The 26,662-nt window shown below is 36.6% G+C and overlaps 1 protein-coding gene across 1 annotated transcript in view; it reads left to right on the forward strand.

Moving 5' to 3' along the window:
- Nucleotides 1-26,662, forward strand: part of ADGRV1 (adhesion G protein-coupled receptor V1) — a 503,549-nt gene that overhangs the window by 214,522 nt on the left and 262,365 nt on the right. The window contains exons 78-83 of the mRNA XM_033111093.1: nucleotides 2,661-3,068; nucleotides 7,631-7,815; nucleotides 12,560-12,809; nucleotides 13,344-13,483; nucleotides 15,409-15,569; nucleotides 22,756-22,856. Of these exons, the coding sequence (XP_032966984.1) occupies nucleotides 2,661-3,068; nucleotides 7,631-7,815; nucleotides 12,560-12,809; nucleotides 13,344-13,483; nucleotides 15,409-15,569; nucleotides 22,756-22,856 (1,245 nt within the window). The remainder of the gene's footprint in view (nucleotides 1-2,660; nucleotides 3,069-7,630; nucleotides 7,816-12,559; nucleotides 12,810-13,343; nucleotides 13,484-15,408; nucleotides 15,570-22,755; nucleotides 22,857-26,662) is intronic.

Here is a 26,662-nt window from a genome sequence, read left to right on the forward strand (position 1 = left end):
AAGTTAAGGATATAAAGATTTGAGATAATGAAAATATCATTCCAGTTATCATTAAATTAAATACGCCTACGGATAAGCCAAATTTGAAAACCAATTTCAAATCCTTTCATTTATATATGTGTATACTAGCCCAAAGCACACAAGTTCAATAAAGAACATGCCTTTCCTCCTTATTCTCACATTGCCTGTTCTATTCAAAGACTATTTCTATATTGATTTCCATTGTTGCTTTTAAATTGCATAGTGCTGCTTGTTTTTGTTTTTTTTTTTTTAAATATGTATTTTATAAATACAAGCACATTTTGATTGTTCCCTCTCCTTTAAATGTCTGAATTGTGAAATAAATACTGCCGGAAAATAGTGGACAGAATATATTCTTATAGTTTATAGTAGTAAAGGCACCACCATCTAGCTTAAGAAGTTCAGCTTTAATAGGATGAAAGAACTAGCCGTCATGAACCCTTCTCTCATGCCATCCTGCTTTTACCTGGCAAGATGACCTCTCCTCATCTTGCAGATAACCACTATCCTGAATTTCATGTTGAATTATTCCCTTGCTTTTATTTATAGTGTTACCACCTACCATATGCTGATTAGGTAATTTACCTGTTTTGGAAATTACACAAATGAGGTTCTGCCAATTGTATTGTCTTATGGTGTGCTTTGTTGCTCAACAATAGGTTTCTGAGAAATACCCATGTTAATAGGTGTAGTTTTTCACTCTTACTGTGACATAGTATTCCAATGGACACTTAATTTATCCATTCTGAAGCCAATAGACTTTGGTGTTACTTCCTTCCGTGAGGCTTTTTTTTCCTACCATAGTGCTGCAGGTGTTCTTAAAAACCCTTTTTCTTCCTTGATTTTTTTGTTTTTCAACACAGTTGGTCACTTCCTCCTTCTAGAAACATGCTGTTCTCTTTTGGGCTTCTGGAGCACCACTCTTTCCTACTCTTTGCTTACTGGCAGCTTCGTCCTGTTGCCTGTGTTGGTGTACCTGACCAAAACATCTGGGGGTGCATCTAGACTTACTCTTTAGCTTAGACCATCCAGACCTGTTTTCTTTAAATATCTGAATTTTTATCAACAGCCATTTCACCACCCTGATTCAGATTCATATATCTGATTACTTCTACTTGACATCTGCATTTGAATATCTAAAAGTCATTTCAGGCTTATGTATAGTAACTCTTGATTTCTCCATTAACAATATTTGCCCCAGTTTTCCACCATTCATCCAGGCAAACAGGTGAGAGTTATCTTCAGTTCTCTTCCTATCCACCCAACATTGAATTAACCACAAAGTCGTACTGACTCTACAGTCAAATATATTCCCAATCTGAGCACTTCTTACTCTTCATACTCATACAACCCTACTTCAAGCTCCCATTATTTTTTGCATGAGCTAATGCAAAAACCTCTTATCTCTTCTCCCTGTCTCCATGATCATCCCTGCTACAGCCTAACTATGCACAAGAATACTCATGAAAATATGAAATAAAATGTGTCACTCTTCTGATGGAATCTTCCAGTGTCTTCCTGCCACAGTTTGTGTAATGGACATGCATGATCTGACCCCTGCCCAGCTTTTCAATGTCAGTTTCTTGTGCTTTCGTCCTTCTTCCAATCACCATTGATCTTCTGGCTCTTCCTCTCACATTCAAAGATGGTTCCCACCTCAGGGACTTTGTAATTGCTGTCCCCTCGGCCTAGAATATTTCCCCTCCAGATCCTTACACATAGCCTGTTCCTTTACATCACCTAGGTCTCTGTTCACATATCACATCAAGAGCTTCCCTGATCAACCTTATCTAAAACAGTACCTTACCATCACCCTACATGCCCTTACCTACTCTTATTTTTCTCCATAGAATTCATCTTCATAAAAAATTATACTGTTAATGCTGTAATTTTTGTTCTGTCTCTATCCTCTGAAAGAATAGGTTCTGTGAGTTCAGGTATTCTATTAATCACATCTGTGTTTACAGTATGCCACCTGGCCATGTCCTAGGAGTTTAATAATTGGTGGCTCAATAGTAACTAAGTGCACATTACTTTGCTTCTTCCTTGACTAAATTCTCATGTTCCAATTTACAAAAAACTTTTAATAGCCAAAATTTGTAGAAATTCAGAGGTATACATGCCCAAGGTTCGTTATTCTGTAGGGTATTTTCATATCTAAGTGTAAAACAACAAGAGACCGATTTCTTCTGCTTCCTCCTACCTCCCCTCTGCCTTTTGTTTACTCCCCCAAACCCCATTTCCCCAAAATTTCTAGGTGAGAATAAAAATGTAATCATTCCCTCTTTTCCTCCATACTTAGGTTTTGCAGCATGTGTTATTTAAAGCACAATTTTTAGTGTGCTCACAATTGAGAAGAAATTCTGTTAAGGCAGTAGTGCCATTTATTTTCTAACTCTTTCTTGATTTATTCTAAGGCATCTATCTTTCCTAGCCTCATCACTGTGTGATTTGTATTTATCTCTCTAATTTATCTTAGGAGATCAAAAACAGTACAAAACCCCATGTTTTAAGTAGTAATATTGTTATGGCCCATCAGTTTGTTTAAGAGAAGCAGAATTTGCTTAAATAATAAGAATTTGTTTAGGACAAGGTCAGAGTGTTGGACTTTCACTGAAGTGGTGTTGTTTAATTTCTAGGAGTTGAGGAGTGCTGAAACAATTGGTCGTACCCTCATATCTCCAGCTATTTCTGGGAAGGATTTTGTGAGAACTGAAGGCACCTTGGTCTTTGAACCTGGCCAGAGAAATACCGTATTGGATGTCATCCTAACCCCAGAGACGGGGTCTTTAAATCCATTTCCTAAACGCTTCCAGATTGTGCTGTTTGACCCCAAAGGTGGGGCCAGAATTGATCAAGCGTATGGGACTGCTAATGTTACTGTTGTCTCGGATGCGGATTCACAGGCCGTTTGGGGGCTTGCAGATCAGCTACAACAGCCCCTAGATGGTGACATTCTCAACAGAGTACTCCATAGCATCAGCATGCAAGTGGCCACGGAAAGCACAGATGAACAGCTCAGTGCCGTGATGCATTTAATAGACAAGGTAAGAGCCCTTGTAAGTGTCAGCAATTGGTTTACTAAGGTTTGGTAAATTAAACAAAATTAAAAAAAAAAAAGATTAAAAAAAAAAAAAAAAAAAAGAAACAACATATACACAATTATAATGTCAGTTATCATGAAATTATAAGAGTGAAATTTCTGAACGTAAGAGTAGAATCCATCGTATCTGACACTGTACTTCTTTCATGTGACGTATGCCTGCTTGGAAACCTCAGTCTCAACTCAAAGAGAGAGCGATGAGTAATCTGTAGCAGGAAGGGCAGGCGGTCCAGTGTCTGAAAAGAGGCCCCAGATGTTAGAAGCTACAGGGTCTGTCTGATTCTCCAGAAACTGGACGAATAGCTTTTGAAATTGTCTCAGTTTTTTGAGTCCATAAAATGAGAACGTGAGCTACACTCACTACATAGCTTTTCCTGTTTAAATGCCACGGAACGGGAGGTGTTGCCCTCTGCTTGTTCTTTGCTCTGCCTGGGCACTGAGAACTTTCACAGAAAAGGAAAATGCAGGAATGACCAGGTGATTTCAGGTATTCAAATGGTGTGGACTTAGACCAACCAGGTTTTATTTTAAACCTATTTATTTATTTACACTTTTGCAAATGATGGAATCAAATGGCACTGTTAGATCCTAAGAATGTAAATGAAAGAAGATTTCTAAAAAGAGTTCTTAATATTACTAAAGAAAAAAAAAACTCTTGTGGGGTTTTTTTGGGGGGACTTTCTTATCAAGGTATTTCTTATCAACATATTTATAAGTAAAAACTTTTGAGTGCATACATACGAATTTCTAAATACTGTATTTCTTACACAGTGACCTTTAAATACTTAAAATGTTTGCACAGGGTTTTTGATGATTATGCCTATTTTACTTATTATAGTATCCTTTAAAATACCATGCCTGAATGGTAGAAAAGAAAATTATAAAGCACACAGCAAGAAGAGGAGGACTTACCAAATAGCTTGTAAAGCAAAGAGAGGTGACTGCTATTTCACGCGGAGTTCTGGAGATAAGAACTCACTCTGGGAAATAGTATTACTTAAATTTTCTAACGATGGAAAGGCATAGGACAAGAACAAGTTGATTTTGGCCAAGAAGAGGGAAGGAATGTACAATGCACTACATTTTAGAATACAGAACCTCATTTCATAATAATTTAGAGAAGACATAAGGACTTTTGCTATTTTTTTCTCAGTAGGTATTCTCAGGAACACTTGAAAGAGCACAGGAATAATATGTTCTGTAAAAATTTAATAGACTTCCCTCCCCCTCCTGTGGTCTCCATTTTTGTTTTCTCTCCTGACATAAATTTTTTTCCCATGGTGATCCAGACTCTCCACTTTTTTGTAAGCCAATTTTGATAATTTGGAGGTTTCTTTCTTTTTATTGTTAATGTAAAATGGCCTTTATAACCAGAATACTTTTTCTTACCATATGTATTTTTTACATGTCTTATATGTCAAGACTTATTTTTCACGTTTAATTTATTTTATAATCACACTAACAGTAATGTAGACTTAGCTCTATATTTCACTGCCCGGTTTTGTATTTCATGCTTGCAATAGTTTTGACTGACTTTTCTGCAAAGGAAGTCAATCTTTATTATTTTAGGACAAACAAGTGGGGGGATGTTTTGAGTCAGGGCAGGGTGGCCCTCACCAGTGTCTCCTGGGCCAATCACCATCTCCATGCTTTTAGATAAGTGAGCTATTCTCTTTCTGCTTCAATCTCCTTGTCTGGAAACAAAACAAAATAACACTGGTGAGACAGGTTAGTTAGTATGTTGCTAGGTAGACAGGGGGGTTCCTGGTATAATAAAAAAATCAGCCATATCCTGAAACTCCAGGTTCTGGAATGTCTCCTTCACTCCCAGACAAAGATATGAGAATACACCTTGAGGTTCATAAATTATCTCAAATCCCTTTTGGCCACACAAAGGAGCAGATCTGATAGATAGGAATGGGTTATTTCGTTAATCCCTTCAAGATGGGCAAACAGGACAAACCTGATAGAGGAATTCCCTTAGAAGGCTCCAGCCCCCTTCCCCAAGCAGGCAAGGGAAGGTGTAAAAGTAAGAACTTTTGCCTCAGTCACTGGGCTTCCCAGTTTCGGGTACCCACTCCTGCGTGGGAGATGCAACCTCTTCTCCTGCCTTTAATAAACTATCTTCGTTTACAACTCTTTCTCCCTGGTCTGTGCGTCTATTCTTCAGCTTCATGAGACATGATCCCAGCCCACACCCAGAAACTGCTGGCAGATCCTACATCACTGGTACCTCCCTCACAAGATTGTTGTGAGAATTAGAGAAGTTAATATAACATGCTGAGAACAGCACCCATACAAGCCAAGGGCCGTGTGTGTGTGTGTGTGTGTGTGTGTGTGTGTGTGTGTGTGTGTGTGTGTGTGAGTGAGAGTGTGTTTTACTCAAAGAAACTTTGTTTTGCCCTTGAATATTAATGAAAGACTTGGGGCTCTAGAATTCTTGGGTCACAGCCTTTAGTTCTTTAAACTTCATATGTTTCTCTGGTGGCTTCTGTCATTTGCAAAAAAGTGATGTCCAACTGAATGTTTGTTCCTCTGTTAGTAACTTTTTTTCCTATCTGATTTCTGGTAGGATTGTTTTTTAACTCTTAAATGATATTTAAAAATCACCCAGATACATCTGGTGTTGTTTCTTTTCCTGACTTTCTCTGGTATAAAGCAAGCGCTGCATTTTTAGATCAAATTATTTCTTTAGTTTATCAAGGAACTGGTTTTTTTTTCCTTCTGTCGGCTCTTTTTATATGCATGTTATAACTTACGGATTTTTCATATTTGTCTGTTGTATTTTTTCTGAGTCCTGGGAGAATTTCTTGAGCTTATTTTTTGCTTAACATATTCAGTTTGTTTCAGTATCCAATGGGTCTCATTGTCTCCACTGTAATTTTTCCTCCATTGTAAATTTTTATTCTGTATCTTTTATCATCTTTTCCTTGTGGATTAGTCTCCATTCTTCCTTACTATCTTTGAGATGGCTACTCATATTATAAACTTAGATCTTGAGTTCAACTATTGTCTTGGCACTTTATAGATAACCTCAAAAAAAAAATATGGGGAACATGAGCCATTTCCTCAGTGTGCTCTAGTCAGAGTAACAGACAAATAATTTCAGTGTTGTCTTAAATTCATTACTAAAGGTATGTGCAAATTACATAGAGAGTTATCATGTGTATGATAAGGGAGGTGGAGCACAGTGTAGAATCCCCAAAGAAGATGATGACTAATTTGGATTTTGAAGAATTAATAGGGACTTCTCAGGTATGTCGGAGTGGAGTAGAATAATAAGTCAATGGCTTCACACTCATGCCTAATCAGACAATAAAGTCGGGGTCCCCATCATTCTGGCAAGGAAAAATAATAAATCATGATCACGATTTTTTTCTCTTACTCTCCTTGTCCCTCAAACAAGAAATAACCCAGTCCTTTAAGGTAGAAAGGCTCATGCTTACGGATAAAGGTAAGGATGCCAGGAGCTCTTCATTACTCTTAATTGGAAAAGGATTTTCTCATTTAATGTTTTAGAATTTTAGTGAAATGTGCTGGCTTCTGTTCATTGAAACACAGGTAATCAAGAATAATCTTACTTCTATTCTGGACAGATATTCTTGTATTTATTTCCTTAGTTGTTGGTCAAAAGAATAAGACTCCTTGGGGTAGATGTAAAAGTGACATTAATTTTGACTCGTGATACTAATTACTGTAGTTGAAAATAAGTGATCTATGCAACGATTTGAGGCTTTGATCTGGTTATTGAATAGAAATATTTTGGTGATTATGCCTTTCCTTCATAAATGGCTATTTATGCTTTTCAAAGTACAAATGGATGTATTTGAAATATAATTTTGATACTGATTTCTTTTAAATTCTTCATAAGTTCACCCTTATTTTGCTAATGGTAATAACTGCTAATAAAGAACACATGCTGTATTATACCATATATACGATGTAAGCAGTTTGTTTTTTATTTTTATTTATTTATTTATTTAATATATTTTTTTAAGGGGAACGGGACTTTTATTGGAGAACAGCGTGTACTTCCAGGCCTTTTTTCCAAGTCAAGTTGTTGTCCTTTCCATCTTAGTTGTGGAGGGTGCCATTCAGCTTCAAGTTGTCCTTTTAGTCTTAGTTGTAGAGGGCGCAGCTCAGCTCCAGGTCCAGTTGCCGTTGCTAGTTGCAGGAGGCATAGCCCACCATCCCTTGCGGGAGTTGGACCGGCAACCTTGTGGTTGAGAGGACGCGCTCCAACCAACTGAGCCATGTGGGAGCTCAGCGGCAGCTCAGCTCAAGGTGCCGTGTTCAATCTTAGTTGCAGGGGGCACTGCCTGCCATCCCTTGCAGGACTCGAGGAATTGAACTGGCAACCTTGTGGTTGAGAGCCCACTGGCCCATGTGGGAATCGAACCGGCAGCCTTCAGAGTTAGGAGCACGGAGCTCTAACCGCCTGAGCCACCAGGCCCAGTAAGCAGTTTATTTTTGAAGCTATATTTTCATACGTGTACTTTTTTCCAGATAACTGTTGAAGGAAAAACTCAAGCATTCAGTATTGAAAGCCGAAATCTTTTCTACGAGATTCTTTGTGCTCTTATTAACCCAAAGCGCAAGGACACTAGAGGATTTAGTCACTTTACAGAAGTGACGGAGAATTTTGCCTTTTCTCTGCTGACTGATGTTACCTGTGGCTCTCCTGGTGAAAAGTAAGTATCTTCTAATATACTACCTTATACGTATCCCTTCACAGTTTATAAAGTAATGTGCAATGCAAATTGACATATACATGATGTAACTAAAGATTACGCAACCAATACATTGTACCTAATGAGCAAATGAAGTTAATTATTTGAAGAAAACAGCAACTGCATCAAGAAAATAAATTTATACTGTCCACAATATATCACTCTTGTTTTGAAAGTTCTTTTTAAAAAAAAATGTCATCTTGCTTACTCTCTTTTAAATAATGAGTAGAAGACATATTATGAGTAGGAAAAAAGGAAAGTGATTCCAATCTTTAGACATGTTTTGATGTGCTGTTAATTGTGCTTCCTCTGGAGTTACGGTTAAGTTTTACCCGTTTGGAGGCAGCTCTCAGAATGTTGTTGAGCTTCACACTAGTTGTTACATGGCTGCAATTTCATGACAGAAAGCAATCAAGAGGAAAGAAAGAAATAGAGTGTGGCACATGTCCATTATTAATTATATAATTAATTTTGTAACTATATGTTAATATTCTTCAGAAGTCATGGTGTTCTAAGTTACATTCATCAGGTAAATTGGTCAGTGCAGTACAAAGATCTAAAAATGTTTATTTCTATTTGATTGAACACGGTTGATAGAACATGGTTGGAAATGGAGATTTCTCCTCAGTTCTCACAGAATAAAGATATATTGTTTAAAAAGCAATGACTATTATTTAATGGGACATATATGATTAAAAGTATTTATAAATCTCTATAAAGTTTATTTTTTATTTACTAATGGATACTACTATCAGGATTCATTAAGTCACATTGAAATTCAGAGATATTTTGAAGACTACATTTAAAAAAAATTTGTATAGTAATTTAAATCATCTCTTTAGTTATGGGGCCCTTTATGAACTCATAGGTTAATTAAAATATTGGTTAGATATGTAAAACTTTTAGCTTTAGTTCTTAGATCATAAGGCACATGAAGTTCAAAGAGATAGTCAATCCAGATATAAAAAGTTTACAACAGAGATCAAAGAATAAAATAATAATAAGAATTAATAATAATTATAACTGGTATTAACTGTACCTCTGCTCTAGTCCTGACATTGAATTAGATTGAACAACATGAAATTGCCTTTTTTTCCTAACTGAAAAGTAAGATATTGAAAAGTTTACTGTTTCAAACTAGTCCTTACTAAAAAGTAGTACATATATTATTTTATCCCCACAAAAGATCATTTTAAGTAGCTAGCCATTCAAGGGTAGGGTTAGGGCCTTTATTCCTATTTATAGATGTAGCAGCTGAGGCTGGGGAACTTACACAGCGTGCCAGCGGTCGCACAATTAGTCCAAGGTGAGTCCTGGGCTCAATCTCAGGCCTACTTGATGCTACAGCCCATGCTAGCCACCATGCCATATGGTCAGAGGATGACGTAAACCACTTGCTTTGTAACAAATCCTCCACTCCCAGCCCCTGACTCCAGCGTGCTCCAGACTTTCATCTCAGGTCATCGCCAGGGTGTGACTTGAGGTTCAGCTACAAGATCGACATCCCCTACCCTGTATTCTTTTGTCAACCCTGATGAGTGAGTCCTGGGGATTGAGGTTTTCCTAATGAGAAGCATCAGCAAAGCATCTGACCAGTTCTCCCTGCGCTTATCGGAGGCCCCTTCTCCAGTCCTCACCACTGTTCCTCAGTGTCCGTCTGAGACCAATGATTAGCAGTTCAACTCCTCAGTACCATTTATAAATGTCTCTCATGTCTTCAGAAACCTCTGAAATGGATCATTTCTTTACTTCAAGTAAGTTAGCACTGAAGTCACTGTGTGTGTGTGTGTGTGTGTGTGTGTGTGTGTGTGTGTGTATTTAAGAAATATTCTGTTGGTGTTTTTTCCTCGTACACTGGATGCAACTGTGCTGTTCTGTGAAGTCAGTAGTTCATGGCTTTACGTTCCCCTACTCCCAGGCCTTTCTGTTTGTTTTTCCATATTTCTGAAAGATCACCAGGATATTGAGGTTGTCTTAGATGTGAGCCGTCTATCCTGCTGTGAATGTTGGTTCCTATATCTGTGTCCTTAATTGCCCAGTGAGGACCCAAGAGAGTCTGAGATGCACAAAAAGACTGGTCTTTTCTATTTTGTTCCTAATGTATTTCCAGGGCCTAGAACAGTGTCTGGTACATGGTAGATTCTCCATGGTCATGGTATAATGAATGAATAGAATGAATGAATAAATCATTGTTTCCTGCCATGTGCTTCCTTTACAGAGACTTAACTTTCCTTCTAACTTGTCCAGAAAGAAGAAAGCATGTATGATGGCAGTTAGGCAAGAATAGCATGGTGTGTTTGGAGAGATCATCAACCTTTAAATGTTGAACATAGAATAAGCTAGATTGTGTGTGTGTGTGTGTGTGTGTGTGTGTGTGTGTGTATCAGACTTAGGATTTTAGATCTGTCATTTGAGGACAATGTTAATGGTTAAAGAATAGGATAAATCAAAAAATAGAAAGGCTGCATACGGGATAATTGTTCAGGTAAGAGAAGATGAGGGCTGAAATTGAGTCAGGGACATGGGGAGTATGGTACCTGGAAAACAATTGGGTTGTAGAATTAACTTGTAGGTGACAAATTGAACGTGGAAAATAAGAGAGAGCTCAAGACTAGTTTTCCTTACTCAGAAAACTCTAAAGATATTGACCATTCTGATATGTATTATGTACACATTGCCTTAAGCAGTATTCAAGGCCATCTGCTGAGAGTGAAGTGTTTGGGAATTGGGAATTGAGGAGAATGATGGCGTCTAGAACACTCACTTGGAAGTAAGTAAAAACAATGTCAAGTGGCATCAAGGGCCAGCTGAAGTTGGTCACTGTGGATTTGTAGTGGTGCCAGTAGACATGATAATGTGGGTTTACCCACTGGATTTTCCCCCTTGACTTCAGCCTGGGTATAAAGCGGATTGTGGAATTGATCAAAGTGAGTGCCGTAGAAGGGCATGGATATAGGAGGTTAAGGTGTCAGAGAGAGAGCCCAGGAATCCATCTGTTATGTCAAGGTTAGGGTTTCCGGGTGGGAATTCCTGCCCGTTCTCAGGAATTGTTTTGGCTTTCCTGTTTTCGAATCCCGAGATATAAACTGTTTTCTGTTCTCCATGATGAATCGTTTCCACAAAGTGATGGCCGATACTACCAACCACCTGGGTTCAAGGAGCCGATTTTCCTGATTTCCTGACCAACTTTTCTTCGGGATTCGGGAACGGGAAAGCGAAAAAAATTCCTGAACATGGGCGGTAATTCTCTCCTGGAAACCCTAGTCAAGGTTGAGAGCAGTCGCTATGCATGTGATATTCTCAGTAGGCAGACATAGCGGGTCCATGGTGGCGCTGACTGGGCGAAATCTCATGAGCTTCTAGTGAAGCAGAAGCGGGGTATGCAGCCACGTGGCTGAGGTTCACTGACTCGGCCACACTGGACACGGTTGGGGGGTCTGCAGGGCAGATTTTTGCTGAGATCACCAGTGGAAATGTGGGAAACTGGGTGGGGAGATGAGAAGACGAATTTTAGGTTGTTTTGGAGGTGTGTGGCCTATACAGATTGAAGTGTTTCAGTAGGAATCTTGGACATAAGGGTCTAGAGTCTTGGATTAAAGATAGATATTTGAGGGCATCAATTCAGATGTGGTAGTGAAAGCTGGCGTGGCATTTTGTTGTTGTTGTTTGATTTTTAAAGAGGAAATACAGCTGGAGGGAAAAATTAGTCCTCGTCCTCACCTTGCTGTCTCAAATCTTTAACTGAAAATTCTTAGCTTCATTTCCCTGGCTAGAAGTCTTGATCAGGTATCATTTAGATCCATGATATAATTATATGTACTCTACATCTATTGTGGCCCATATAACAATATTTAATGCATAATTTTTATCCTAATAGCCTCTGAATATTTCCATGCAGTTTACAGATCTGATTCATCTTTGTATCTCCTCACTATTTGCAAACAAGATGTATCAGATTTGCTGGAGGCCTGCTTAAAAACAATACAGATTCCTAGATCCCATAGAACACTCCCCAGGCAATGGTTCTGATTTAGTAAATCTGGGGTGTTATCTAGAAATCTATATTTTTAAACAAGCTTCCAACTGATTTTTACACACACTGAGGTTTGGAAGCAGTGTCACCAAGCACAGGATATTATGCCTAGGGGATGTTCAAAATAATTGTTAAACGGATAAAGATCACTGTTCAGGGCTCTTTCCCCTACCAGTCACATGGTTAAATTAGCAATGCTCTGATGGGTTAGAAAGAGGTGAAGTAAATTCTTGATGAAAACATGGCTCCAGATATATAAAGTTTATGGTATTCTTAAATAAAGCAGAGGGTTTCTCTTTAGTGGTGTACCTTTTCTTCAACTTATTCCACCAATGCTAATGTGACTAACAGAAAAGTCCATTTTATAGCACAGATTGTATCTGATATCCATGAAACAGCTTTCAAAAACCCATGTTTTAGGTTATAAGGGGGATCAGGCAGGAGGATGCAGAAAGTTCTGTGAGAAAATCATGACAACCATAAAAGAACTGAAAACACATTCTCTGTACTGCTCCTGGGTTGGTAGTGTCATGTTATACACAAAGAACAGAGTCCCAGTGTAATGCATTTTAACAAATGTAAGTGGATATATAGAACAAATACTATATATATATACATATATGTATATAAAATTCATGACGTTTTAGCAGATTCTTTGCTTTTCTGTTGTAGAAGCAAAACCATCCTTGACAGTTGCCCATATTTGTCAATATTGGCTCTTCACTGGTATCCTCAGCAAATCAATGGGCACAAGTTTGAAGGAAAGGAAGGTGATTATATTCGAGTTCCTGAGAGATTATTGGATGTGCCAGATGCAGAAATAATGTCTGAGGAAAGTACATGTGAATTAGTCCAGTTTACGGAGTATAGCAGCCAGCAGTGGCTTATAAATGGAAACAATCTGCCTGCCCTGAAAAATAAGGTAATCCATCATTATGGAGAGTTATGGTTGGAATCTGATTTTTCTGTAACAGCCACACTTCTCAGAATGCATTTGCTTGATCAGATTTGTGGGAAGTGCTACACATGGTGAGCTAATTGTGAAACATGTCCCATCTTTATGAACTGCTGTAGAACGTTTTATCTCGAAAGCAGTTGGAAATATTTCCTTCTTGTTTTATTGAGTAAATTATATGTAAAAGTAGGGAAAGTGAAAAAAAACACAGCTTTCACTAATATTAGCTTATATACGCCTCTCGTGATGAAGTTTGACAATTATAGTCAGAGTCAATGTTGCCAGAGAAGGCTGCTCAGTAACTGAAGTGGAGGTAGAATGTTTGCAATGGAAAACCAGTGATGTGCCCTGCATTCATAAGGAAGCTACCTATTAATAGTGGCAGTAAATAGTGACTAAGGCGACTAGGAAAATGAAACAAAGTTCACACTGAAGAGTTAATCATGACATTAATTTGAAAAGATCATTAAATTTTCTGGATTTTTTTTATTGATATTATAGGTATTATCTTTGAGTGTGAAAGGTCAGAGTTCACAACCGCTGACTGACAACAATGAGGTTCTCTACAGGATTTATGCTGCCAAGCCTAGAATTGTTCCCAAGACATCTCTGTGTCTCCTTTGGAATCAGGCTGCTGGAAGGTATGTATTCAAAATGATTTAAAATCAAAATTTGGTCCTTCCCTGTTCCAGTACCATTGAGCCCATTTTTTTTTTTTTTCCTACTGAGCATCAATGGCTCGAGAATAACCTCTACAATACATAAGACAAAGTAGCATCGGAAATGTCTAGCATTGTGCAGGTGGCAAATGTAGCCAAACAATTGAAATACGTGTTTAACACAATATTTACTTCTTGATTATTAATGCTTTCATGGGACATCACATGAGTTCTACTCAATTCTGGTATCCTTACTATGGTTATTGGTTCATTTATTGGGCAGGAAAGGGAATTCTTTTTACCCCTTTCATCTGGGCTTGTGGTTCTGGAGCTGACGCTCTGTGTTTAGAGGGATTCGCATGGGGATTTATCATTCTAGTCCACATATGGCTTGGAGTGCATTTTGGGTTTAAAGTCAAGCACAGGAATGGGAAGATGAGAGTGAGTCTTTCTCTGAATCTCCTTGGCCTAAAGCCTCAAGTCTCTGAGTACTTCTATCACTCAGGGCTCAATCAATACTGTAAGGTCAGGCAGTGCTGGCACAGAGGGTCTAGGGTCCAAACCAGTCACTAAATGTAGTTTACTACTGACTTTCAGCCACATACACTAGAATTCTAAACAGGTTTAACCACTTAGTTGGCTAACCAACCCACTTTTCTCTAAACACCAGAATTCTATTTAGTCTCTTTCTTTCCTTAGAAAAAATAATTATCAATTGAAATTCCTAATTGATGACAGATATTAAACCTAATACATAGATACTCTGTAATCCTCAATGTATAATTAATAATGAATGCTTCAAGCTTGAACCTGCAGTTAAGGTTAAGAAGTTTTATGTCCTTAGAAAAGGAAAGGAATCAAGAGACACTAAAGGGAAGAGACTCAACCAGTAGTCATTGAGGAATGCTCAGAAGGCTGGCACGTGGTGCTGTATTTGCTGGAATCGTGACAATGTTTTTGTGCTGAATTAGCCAGACCTTAGAGAAGGGAATACTTGAAAGAACCCGGGAAAACATTTATGTACTATTATAACTGGCTCCAAAATCCAGAAACGATGAGGAAGGAATTTTAGAAAAGCATATAAGTAATTTATGTGGCTCAAAAATACAAGGAATTATGAAAAATAAGGAAGGCTGAACACTGCACATTATAAGGGCTGTGTCAGTCATTTGGGATTTTTGAAACAGACTGAAGAATGCTTTCTGTTGGAAACCTTGGGTGTGTGTACTTTAGCTTAGGTACGGTGTTTCCCCGAAAATAAGACCTAACTGGAAAATAAGCCCTAATGCATCTTTTGGAGCAAAAATTAATATAAGACCCGGTCTTATTTTCGGGAAAATACAGTACCTCCTGGGAGGGCCACGCTACTGTATTTCCCCCAAAATAAGAACAAAAATATTAATTTTTGTTCCAAAAGACGCATTAGGGCTTAATGCAGTAGCAACAGGCACTGCTCTGTTAAGAAGACCAGCTTCGGTATCAGAAGGCTTTTGCAGGTTTGGATAGTATTTAGGCTGCTTCTTAAGGTGCTTGTGGGATCTGTTGTATCATGTCTGGGACAAGGTGTTCCCCTTTAGTGTTTCTTCTTGAAAATGTAGTCTGGCCACCATAAATAAAGCTGCGGTGAACATCGGAGCACATACATCTTTACGGATAAATGTAACTTTACTAGTCATTGTCACCCCAATAAACTTTAATCAAAAATAAATAGATAGATAGATAGATAGATAGATAGATAGATAGACAGACAGACAGACAGATAGGAAAGAAAAGAAAAGAAAATGTGGTCTGCTTAAGTTTTGAGTCAACAACACTTAGTTCAGTAAGTTATTTTTTTCTTTGAAAGCCATTTCAATGCCTTAAGTATTGACGAAAGGGGAGTAGTGACAATTGTGTTTTTACCCTAGCTGGTTGTCTGACAGTCAATTTTGCAAAGTGGTTGAGGACACTTCACATTACGTGGAATGTGCCTGTTCATACATGTCCGTGTATGCTGTCTACGCCCAGACTGACAACTTGTCTTCATACAACGAAGCCTTCTTTTCTTCTGGATTTATATGTATCTCAGGTCAGTTGCAATATTTTTGAATCAATAATTTTAAATTTTTATGAAGTTGAAAGTCTGGTTTCCCATAGTCATGTTATATACGCAAGGTGCAATATACTGCAATTCATCAGCACTAGGAGAAAATAAGCTTTCCCACTGTCTTATTAATTCATTCTACAGACATTTATGGAGAACCAACTTTGTACTGAGGGTATAGAAAAGAGAAAGACACAGTTTCTGACTCATAAAGAATATAAAATACAGTGTGGGGTAGAGGCTAGATAATAGGAAAGGATGTAAAACATAGTTCAGTCTTGTGATTTAGGGATCAGGTTATGCAGTAGAATGTCAGGATTGTGTGAGATAATATATACAAAGAAGTTTGTATTTTTATTAAAAAACAAACAAACAAACAAAAAAACCTACCCCTTTGGTTGATTTGTGTTCTACCACCTAGAATACAACCTAAATATACTCAACCACTGTTAAAAAGTAAATTGTCTTTCACCTTGTACATCTAGGCCCTGTTTCTGGCGGGAATAGGAACTTGAATTGTGTTAATGTCTGTCAAACTCTTTACCTATAATTTAACTTTGAATAACTATAGTCATTCTCATTTGCTGTATTGATTATATATGGGAGTCTTAATAATTTATTTGTAATAACATCTTTCATAAGGATGACATTTCTTGCTTAGTAGATTTTTCTAGGTCCACATAGTTCCAAAACCAGATGGAGACATGATATATTACTTTAATGTTAATGTGTTTATAGAAATCTCACAGACTGGTGAAATAAAGCCAAAAGGTAAAATGCTGAAATAATATCTACCTGTTATTTTCTGTATTTCCATGGAGACATAAGTCCAAGTGCTGCTGTGACCCACAAAAATCCCTTGCTTGTTCTAAATGCTGAACATCATAACAAAGAGTTTTAGAAATGAAAGACCGAATGTTATCTTGATTTTATAGAAGACTAGCTGGATTATATTTCCTGAAAGAATTGTTAATAAATATATTTTTTGCAACTGTCTCTAGCAAAGGCTGTATAGATTTGCCCATATGTTCGAGAATCAACACCTAAAATATCAGTATCTACTTTGATTACTTTTTATTTGAAGTCATATTTGAAATTATAGTTGACCCTTGAACGACACAGGGGTTAGGGGTACTGAGTCCCCCCCAACTCAGTCTAAAATCCATGTATCACTTTTGACTCTATAAAAACTTAACTATTAATAGTCTACTCTTGACGGGAGCTTTGACCGATAATTTAAACAACACGAATTTTGTATCTTATGTGTGTCATATACCGTATTCTTACAATAACAGAAACTAGAGAAAAGAAAACGTTATGAAAACTGTAGGGAAGAGAAAATGCATTTATAGTGCTGTACTGTATTTTTCAATACCATAAGTCTATGTTGTCTGTTTTAGGCTATGTTGTTCTTCTGCAACTTTTTTCTGTTAAGTTGGTGCAAAAGTAATTACAGTTTAAAAGGTTAAAAATAATTTCAAAAACTGCAATTACTTTTGCACCAATATCATAATTGTTGATTGAAAAAAGTCTGCATGTAAGTGGACCCATGCAGTTCACACACCCATGTTGTTCAAGGGTCACCTGTATTGTTCTGTTTTGTTTTGTTTTGTTTTATCTTGTTTTGTTTCTCTCTCTGTCCGTGACATATTGTAATGTACGTTGCCTGTTCTGTAGATAAGAGACATAAAGTCTTGTCTTTGTGTCTGTTTCAGCTTCAGGGGAAGATGAATGTCCATCCCTCTGATGGGTCCCCAGGCACTAGAGAAGAGAATTTTATATATCTTACATACACATTCTATAATTTAGGTCAGGCCACCCTGAATATCCCTCTGAATTTGGAAGCAGTCTGACTAGCTTTTTTCAGGAAATGTGGTAACACACAATTAGACAGGCATTAAACCTTTTTATTTAAATCAGGATAGGTCACAGTGTATCTGTTCCAATTCTGGTTCACAGTTCTGGTTACTATACTAGAGCAGAACAACTGAAATGATCAGTGTATCAAATGGGCATACATACAGGCCAGAAAGTTTAGTAATCCTCATCTTAGAAAGATGAAAGATCAGGGTGACTTTTAAAATTGTAAACCAGTTCACCAAATTCTAAGAAATTAAACTAAGGTTATCCCTAGAAGCTAAAAAGTTAGAAAGAGAAGAGAAGTAAGACATAACTGTGCACATTAGTGTAACATTATGGAATTCACCTCAAAGGTGACTTGATAGAAGTATAACTTTCAATAACTTGAGATGATAATGCTATAATTTTATAATTATTAAGGAACCTTAGCATAGTTTGAACTACATAATACTATTTGGAGAATCCTGTTAAAGAAGCTTACTCTTCCTCTTATAACTCGATTGATGGTGCACTATCAAAGATAGACTATTGGATTAGAATCATTCTGATTTGGACTCTGAATACAATCCCTATGGCCTTGTGATCTTAATGAGACCCTATAACATTCCGTGGCCTATTTCATTTTTACTGTCAATACGTGAACTATGTCATGTTTGATGTACTTGTAGGTGATTCTCCTATGTTTGGAATGTTTTTAAGCTGAGATTAGAGATGGACAGACCTTACATTTGTTTCATTGTTTTTTCTGTTTTGTTTTCTTACAATGCAGAACTACTTTAACACATTAGTCAAACTAAATCTTTCCTTTTTAAGTGGCTAATGGTTTTATTTACTTCATAGATTACTTAGTGATAAATGCCAACACAATGTCAATTTTACAGGAAGTACTTGTCTATAAATTGCTAAATAACAAGATTTACAGGATAAGTAAATAAATACAATGCAAAGTCCTTTGGAGCATGCTTATTATTTTGTTCAAGGCTTATTAAACTGCAAGAATATTCTACTTGCTTGCGCCTTTTCTGTTTTACAAGCTGAGATTCTGATAGGTTGTTTTTTTTTTTTTCCCAGAGAAAACTTTATAACTACCAGATGCTGCCTACTCATTTCAAATTATTTGTAAAAATAAGAGCTATTTTCTAAAATTTTGTGTCAAATTTTCCCCAAAATGTCAAGTTCATATTCACTGTAATCATTGTCCTAAGAGACCCATTAAATTGTGGGGGGGAAAGTATATTGAAACAGCTTCATTCTGTCAAATGGAGAGTTCTTTTTAAGAAGACTAAAAAAACAAATGTGTAAAAACTTAAAGCTTTGAAGGGTAACTGCAGGTGATGTCAGAGTGTTTAGTTTTAATTCTGACATGACATAAAATGTTGGATTTCTCTGGCTATGTACATATCGGTATATCATTTAGGATGAACTGGGCTGCAAGTAACAGAAGGCACCTCAAATATCTTAAATACGCAGATTTAGAGCCAGGGTTGATTCAGCACCTCAGTGACATCATCAGGATCCCAGCCTCTTCTCACTGTACTGTTTTGCTCTCCTCAAAGATTTTATTTTCTCAGCCTTGCCCCTACATGGTCTTAAGCTGGCTGCACACACAACAATGTCTAGACTTGCCAAGGGAAAAGCACTTATTTGCTTCCTGTTTTAAGAGCAATGAAAACTTGCCTGAAAACCACCCAGTATGTTTTCCCACACATCTCTCTCTCCAGAACTGAATCCCATGACCTTTCATAAACCAGTCTCTGTCTGGGAGGCGATACAGATAGAAATATAGAGACAAGCAGTGGGAGAACAGTAAGTAACTATCTTTTAGAGCATTGCGTCTCTATTGTTCAACACAGCCTCTGACACAGAATAGTTTTTTCAGTAGCTATTTGTTAAATTCATATGTAAAGGAATCTCCAGTGTTGACCTGACGTTCTCCAGTCGTGACATATACTTGTGGTTGTGTTGGTTAAGTTCATACCTTCAAGTCCCAAACTGTCTCATGTTAGCCTTTTTTATAAAAGTTCTTCTGAATTTTTCTTGCTTTCACTCAGGACACTTCAGGGACTATTTCTGTGGTGCCCGTAATGTTCTGCCCTGTCCAGTGTGGCAGACACTAGACACATCTTATTGAACCTGTGAAATATGGCTGGTATGATCAAGGAGCCAAATTTTTCATTCTGTTTAAATTTTTAAATAGAAGTTAAATTTCAAATGGCTATTTTATTGAACCTTACAGGTTTCAATCATACCCTGATTATCTGGTGGCTGATCTCCTGGCACCTTCATCTTTTGGAATACATCCTTTCCCCTAATACAGAGAACCTGTGTATTCTCAGGTGTTTCACATTGAGTTTTGTTCAACCTAGAAAACTTTTCAGGCTTGTCGAACTTGTGTTCCTGTCCTTAACTTATTAGGAGCAGTAATCAGGAGGCATCGTGCTGTGGGAAGAGTTGCAGGAATAAGGGAATCGATAGAGATGAGCAAGAAAAAGTAGAAAAAGTGACAATTACAGCTAACATTAGGTGGGAAAATAGAAAACAACTAAGCTAACAAGCTAATCACTGATTTAACAATGGAGTGATCTTTGGTTTTGTTTAGATTTATCTGTGGAGAAGACAGATTAGATAGGTAGGTAGGTAGATAGGTAGACAACTATAGACAATTTATAAATATTTTAAAGAAATTTTCATGGAAAAAATACTGATATTTGGCTTGTAGAAAGATAAACTTCAGTTATTTGGAAAGTATATTCCATTCTCAAGGGATACCAAAAAAAATAGAGATGTTTACTGGATATGCATATTCATTTATAAACAATACATACGCTAATTAATATGCAAACATTCAAATATTGCATGCATAGATAAGAGGACCTTGGCCCAGTTTGATAAGAGCAAAATAATCTATCTGTTCTTTAGAGTTTTTCTTATTGAAATCAAAGATTATCAATGCTATCATTTTATTAAAGGTAATTTATCTTCCCTTTCACTTCCAAATCACATAGAAAAGTCATTTGTGTTGTGGACTAATTGTTCTTTGCCAACTGAGTCGGTAAACTACATGTTGCTGGAAAAAAAAGTAAAGGAAAATTATTCAATTAGCCAAAAAAATCAATTTTTAAAAAACTGTTTAGAGTACACCTTTAGGTAATACCTGAAATTATTTAAATTTAAACCAAAACATTGTTACATTTAAAAAATAAAAACTGACTTGTAATTTTAAATTATATATGCTAAATATAGCTGTTTAATATCAGATAAGAAAATAAAAGGCAAATACTTAGCATATAGTACTTTAGAAACTTGGTAACTGAAGTATTTACTTCTTAAAATTTATTCAGTATATTTCCCAAGGCCAGTTGAGGTGAGGGCACACCCCGCTTGAGCATCTCGATGACTGTCAGACAGTTACAGGCTGTCGAATCTAGCCCATTTTCCTGCCACTGGCTTTGAATCCTGGACTGCCACCAGGTGTCACACTAGCATTTTGGTTGAAGCTTAATGTATTTAAATAAATATTCCTGAGCTAGTTAAGTTTAACTGTACTAAATTTATGTGTGAAATGGGAGTGTACTGGAATATTACCAAGTTAAGGGAGAAGGCTATGACTAAAACAGTTGGCTCATGCACGTTTCTCCTTTGCCCAGCACTGAACACCCTTGCCCGACACTGTTACCATCTACCACAGGAAACTTACAGTAAAGCATATATTTGTTCTCATGTAGCCTACAATGAAAAAAAGAAACTTGCAAGGCCCTGCCTGTAAGTCAGAATAACACACACACACACACACACACACACACACACGCGCGCGCACACACACACACTCTTAAACCTTGAGTTTAATCAAGCTTTGATCATCATAGGAAATTCAAAGTGTACATTAGTGATTTTGAAGCATCAGCTTCAATAGTTTATAGACTACCTAAGTAAAGGTGCAAAATCAGACATGACTCTGCAGTTTCTGGATACACTATGTATCTGTGAGGGTGGATTTCGGAAGCAGCCATGGGATCTCCACACCTGTCCCAGAATACCCCAAGGCAGTCTTCCTAAAAATGAATTATTCCAGGTATCTTGCCAAATTTCTAGGTCAAAGCCTTAACTAGTTCAGAGTCTTACTTCCTATATGGAAGTTTGTCTACCCTATTAAAATCAGAATCTATTGAAAGCTTTGCCAAAATGAGTTATGAGAGACATTTCTGTGCTGAAAACTAGACCCCATGTGGGCATTTTCCAGATGCCCAGTCCACTTGTGCCAACAGGTGAGATACATTAAAAGTTTGTTCCATAGCTTCAGAGAAGAAAATGAGAAAACAAAATGTTAAATATATGCAGTATCTCCCGTTTGTCAAGGAGGCATTGATAAATGAGGTCATGCATGCAAGGTACAGTGTGAAGCTGCACACACACTGTTACGTTTCAATAAATTGTAGACAAAATAACCCTGCTGAGGATGAGAGTGGAGTAAAAGACTTCTGTGAAAAAGTTACTATATACTGCACATTTAAATTTTAAAAGACAGGGCATATTTTTGAAATATGTATACACTCTTCATTTAAAACCTGGCATTAAAAGAAATTCATAGTAATTGCAAGATAAAGGATTTGTGGGTTAGTGCTGAGGTTCTAATCATCCCCTTGATGTAGTATAAATAGGTGAATTCAAGTAGATTTAAAGAAAATAAGAATAATTTTGTTCACTCCACTTGCAAATGCAGATGTTTAAGTTAAAAGTCATCTCAGGGAAAGAACACATTTTGTTCCTGATTTTAGCACCCAGTAGCATAGGTTGCTTTTAAAATTCATAATCACCACTATTGTAATTACATAACTATTCTTAGTAGATAAAAAGGGATAATTAAGGAACCTGAGTTTTGGTAGTACCATTCACAATTTCTTACCTGAAAAATCATATTCAGGTCCCTAAATATATCCATTTAGCCAAGCCACCTGGTCTTAGAAAATTAGATTGGAATATGATTCTTAAACAGTAAAACATGTCTAATGGAAATATAGAACACCAAATGCTTAATGAAATTATTAATCTGCTTAATTTGTGATTTATTTTTAGCAGAGAAATGAACATGTGGATATGTGAAAATTAGTTACCCTTTGGGCTTAACTGATTAAGTGTGAAGGTTTTATATGTCATACAAAATGGAGTAGATTAAAATTGCAACAAAATCGTTTCCAGAGATACTGTGCTATAGACAAGCTACAGACTTTATGTGCTTGACTGTCCCAAAGCTTTTCACTGTGTTACTATTCATGGACTGTAAAACCACATGCAGACTTTTTTTTTCCTACAGGTCTCTGCCTGGCTGTTCTTTCCCATATCTTCTGTGCCAGGTATTCCATGTTTGCAGCTAAACTTCTGACTCACATGATGGCAGCTAGCTTAGCTACACAGGTAGGAGAGCCCTGCAATTTCCGACTTTCATGAGATATTCATGGTTCTTCTATGATCCTTGAACTGAATGTATAAGTTTAATTTCAAATTAGTCGAAATAAGTTTATTTACTTTTGTAGTGGAGGAGGGTGGGGGGAAAGGAGAGCGGTAAAGGGAAATGAGAGTATCAGGACTCGCATAAAAACTATATTTTGTGAACTTTCTACAGAGAAGTACTTTAACAGTATCACAAGAGAATAGCTGCTTCTATTACAAAGCATTGTATTATCAACTTATCTATGCTAAATATATTATTAATGTGTCGATATGTTAAAATTAGCGCATTTTATTTACTTTGTTGAACAAAATATACTCTTACAAATTATTTATATGGAGGGCATTAAGATGATATATACTTAAAATCTAGATAATATATTTTGCTTCATTTAATATCGTAGAATACAGTTTGGTAGAATATTCTTTTTTGAAAAATGTGCAGGTGTGTATGGAAGAAACAGTGTGAAAAACATTGAGTCATCATTCATTAGAATGCAGTTTAACGCATACAGTTTAAAGCCCAGATGGCAGATGAAAAGATTAAATGCCTTTTCTGTCCATGAGGTACTACTCACAGTCTAGAACAGTAGGTGTCCATGTAAATAACTATAATTTAGTGTGGTAAGTGTAAACATAGACTATTTGGAAATTACTCTGAATATAAATGATTAATTCATTTTTCTGTGAAGATCAAGGAAGTCTTCCTAGAGGAGGTGATATTTCACCTCAAATGAAGTTCACACAGTTTGTCGATAAGAGGAAAGATGGGCATAGATGTTTGTAAAAGCAAAGGGGAAAACACATAATCACTTCCACTTTAACTCTGTAATTGCAGATCCAGGCAGTAAGAATGTGTGTGCTGCTTCACACTATATAATGTTGTTATTGAGAGAACTGTGTAATACTATTTTATAAAATAAAATATCCTCTTTTCTGGGTGAGTGGGGACACTTTTGGAGTGCAGAAAACGTTGGTGTTTGAGTGCTGGTTATATGCATGTGTTCAATTTAGGTAAATTTATTGTTTTTGTGCACTTAGGATTTCCACATTGTATTTTAGAATGTAATGGCATTTTATTGAACTCCAAACAGAACTTTAAAAAAAATAATACTAGTGAAGGAGCTGAAATATATATAATGGAAAATTATCTGGGACATTGGACTTCTGTTGACTTCTTTTGTTCCAGGAGTGAAAATGACATGTATAAATTTCATAACCGTATTTTTTTCAAGAACAATTAAGTGCTGGATTCCAAGCAGAGGATCCCAGATTACTTGTTTTTTAGTACCTATGAACTATGGGGAGGGAGGTAACAGCTGTTACCAATGGGGGCTTACATTGAATTTGACAAGTCTATTTATATTGCCGCGATAGCTATGTTAGCTGTCTGATCTTGCCTTCTTGTGTGTAAAATCTTAGAAAACCCGCCTTCTGTAATTAGAGTTTACTTGGCTGTTTTCACTACCCACGCTGGTGATTTTTTGGCAGCCGAATTTGTATAAGTCTTAATTATAGAACCATAGAATTACAGACAACTCTTCAGTGTCCTAGCGGACAAATTTGTTCACATCTAGGGATGTGAAAGAAAGACTCAGGATTTATACGTTGGGACATTACTTTCTGATTCACATTGTACTTCACATTAATTTTGGAGAAAATGGTTAGTCACATCCAAGTTTTTCAGTATATTTTTAAAATAGGTGAAGCAGTGTGGCACGAAAAGGCCGATAATGTATGACTTGCAACATGAACTAAATTAAAAATCATCTCCATAGTTTATTTTTGGCAGGAAGAATTCTTCTATTGTTGATGGAAAATACTGTTTCCTCAAAACAGATTACCTATGTACTTTGATTTTAAAAATACCCTTTAAATTCAAGAAAATAATTGTTGCCCTTAAAACCTTTCAGCAAAGGTTTTAAAAAATTCTTAGACTCTCCAAAAAAAGACATGAAGACCTGACTGCAGGAACTTGGGCCCACCCTTTATGAATTTTAAAATCATGTTTATATCTCCAGTTGCAGAATCTTGCCAACGGGGGTATACCAGTTGCAACCGCAGATCTCTCATTTGGGATACTCCATCAGTGTTATGTTGACATCCTTAGATTTTTAAGTTTCCTCTAGAGAAGTCCTCAGAAATAGAGGTTTGGCCTGTGGTTCTTTGGCTGCGAGAGTGAAACTTCTCTAGCTGACCTTAGAGTGTTTGAATTGTGAATACCCTGCAGACAGGTCTGCCAAGACCATTGGGTTTCAAATCTTTATTGCTGACCTAGGACTAAGTTGAATGGCTTTTGTGGGAAAGGAAAGAATGGAAATGTGATAGTCTCTGATTTCCTTCAAAGCAGTAGTGAGGCAGTCAGAAGTCAGGAAAATGTGTTCCTTTGGCTCTTTTTCTCTACTTTTAGAAAAGTGCATATAATACAAATATTCATAATTTATTACAAAATTTACACACACACACACAAACACACACAAAAATGGAGGAAGATAGATAAGAATCTAAAGATAATTCCTGCTATAAAATTAAAAAGTTTCGCTGTAATTTGGGTATTCTTCCAGCATCTTTGAGAATCATTGACCATAAATTGCCAGCAGGTGGCAGTAGAAGATTTTTCTTTTTGCAAAACTGGTTTCAGTCTCTAGCAAAGATGGAGTTACAAAATTTGAGATGTTTTCACGATACTTCTTTCACTGGGCTAGAGAACATTCATCTGCAACACAGATACTATCCATTTGTGAGTTTCTACCTTTCTCTTTTTATCCCTTTTGTTCAGAATTGAACGAATGAGTCGGTAAGGCACTGTACGAAAGCTTGTACGTCACTGACTTGGGATATATCTTTTTGTCATTTATAGTTAAATTTAGGGGCATAAAATTATTTTCATTATATTTATGCTGTCATAAGCTGTAAGAAGTGTGCTATTATATAGAAAAATGGGTTTATTGAAATGTCACAGAAGTTTGAGATAACATCTATATTTTCAGTATTGTTTATTTAAAAAGTATGACTCTTTCTTCAGTTCCCAGTTAATATTTCTCACTTATCTGAAAAAAATGATTAAATAGCAAGAAATTGTGAGACCATTCACTTCAAGTACGAAGTGAAAAACAGCAAACAAACAAATTTTTATGGCATTGGCTGATGTTTCTCGGAAAAACATCTAATTATATCTTTGGAATTTTTATCTTAGAATCACATTGCCAATCCATGTGTGCCTGATAAGATTGGTAAACAACTAGGACAAAGGACAAGTTTACAGTTCAGGGTTCTCAGTTCTGGGGGTTCTGTCAGGAAAAGCAATTCTCCAAATCTAAAAAAAGAACCACAGTTTCCTTATTGAAAACATAATGATAAGGTAGAACTGCATTTACTCTGATTAATCAATTTAACCAGAGAGGAATATTTGTTTTGTTTTTCTCTCTGTTCTTTGTTTGTTTGTATGGCTTATGCACATTTTCTGAAACTGAAAAGTAAATTTGTCTAGAAAAAAGTAAATAAAATTATTAAATTTACCAATCAGCCTGTACATTATCTGAATTCAGATGACACTGAATATCTGAGAATTTGAAATACTTCACTGTAAATTTTTGGTAGCCAGTGAATGTGCAGGAGTTCAGCTACATAGTCCTTCTCTTCAAGAAAGGACAGGGAATTGCCTTAAAATTCAGAGAGCTATTTTCTGGAATGTAGCAAAAGTTGGTCTATTGGTGCCTTGTCCAGTTTCCACATTCTGCAATATTTTGGGATGTCATTTTGCAATGTCATTT

This window comes from Rhinolophus ferrumequinum, chromosome 7, assembly GCF_004115265.2.
Source record: "Rhinolophus ferrumequinum isolate MPI-CBG mRhiFer1 chromosome 7, mRhiFer1_v1.p, whole genome shotgun sequence".
Taxonomy (NCBI): Eukaryota; Metazoa; Chordata; class Mammalia; order Chiroptera; family Rhinolophidae; genus Rhinolophus; species Rhinolophus ferrumequinum.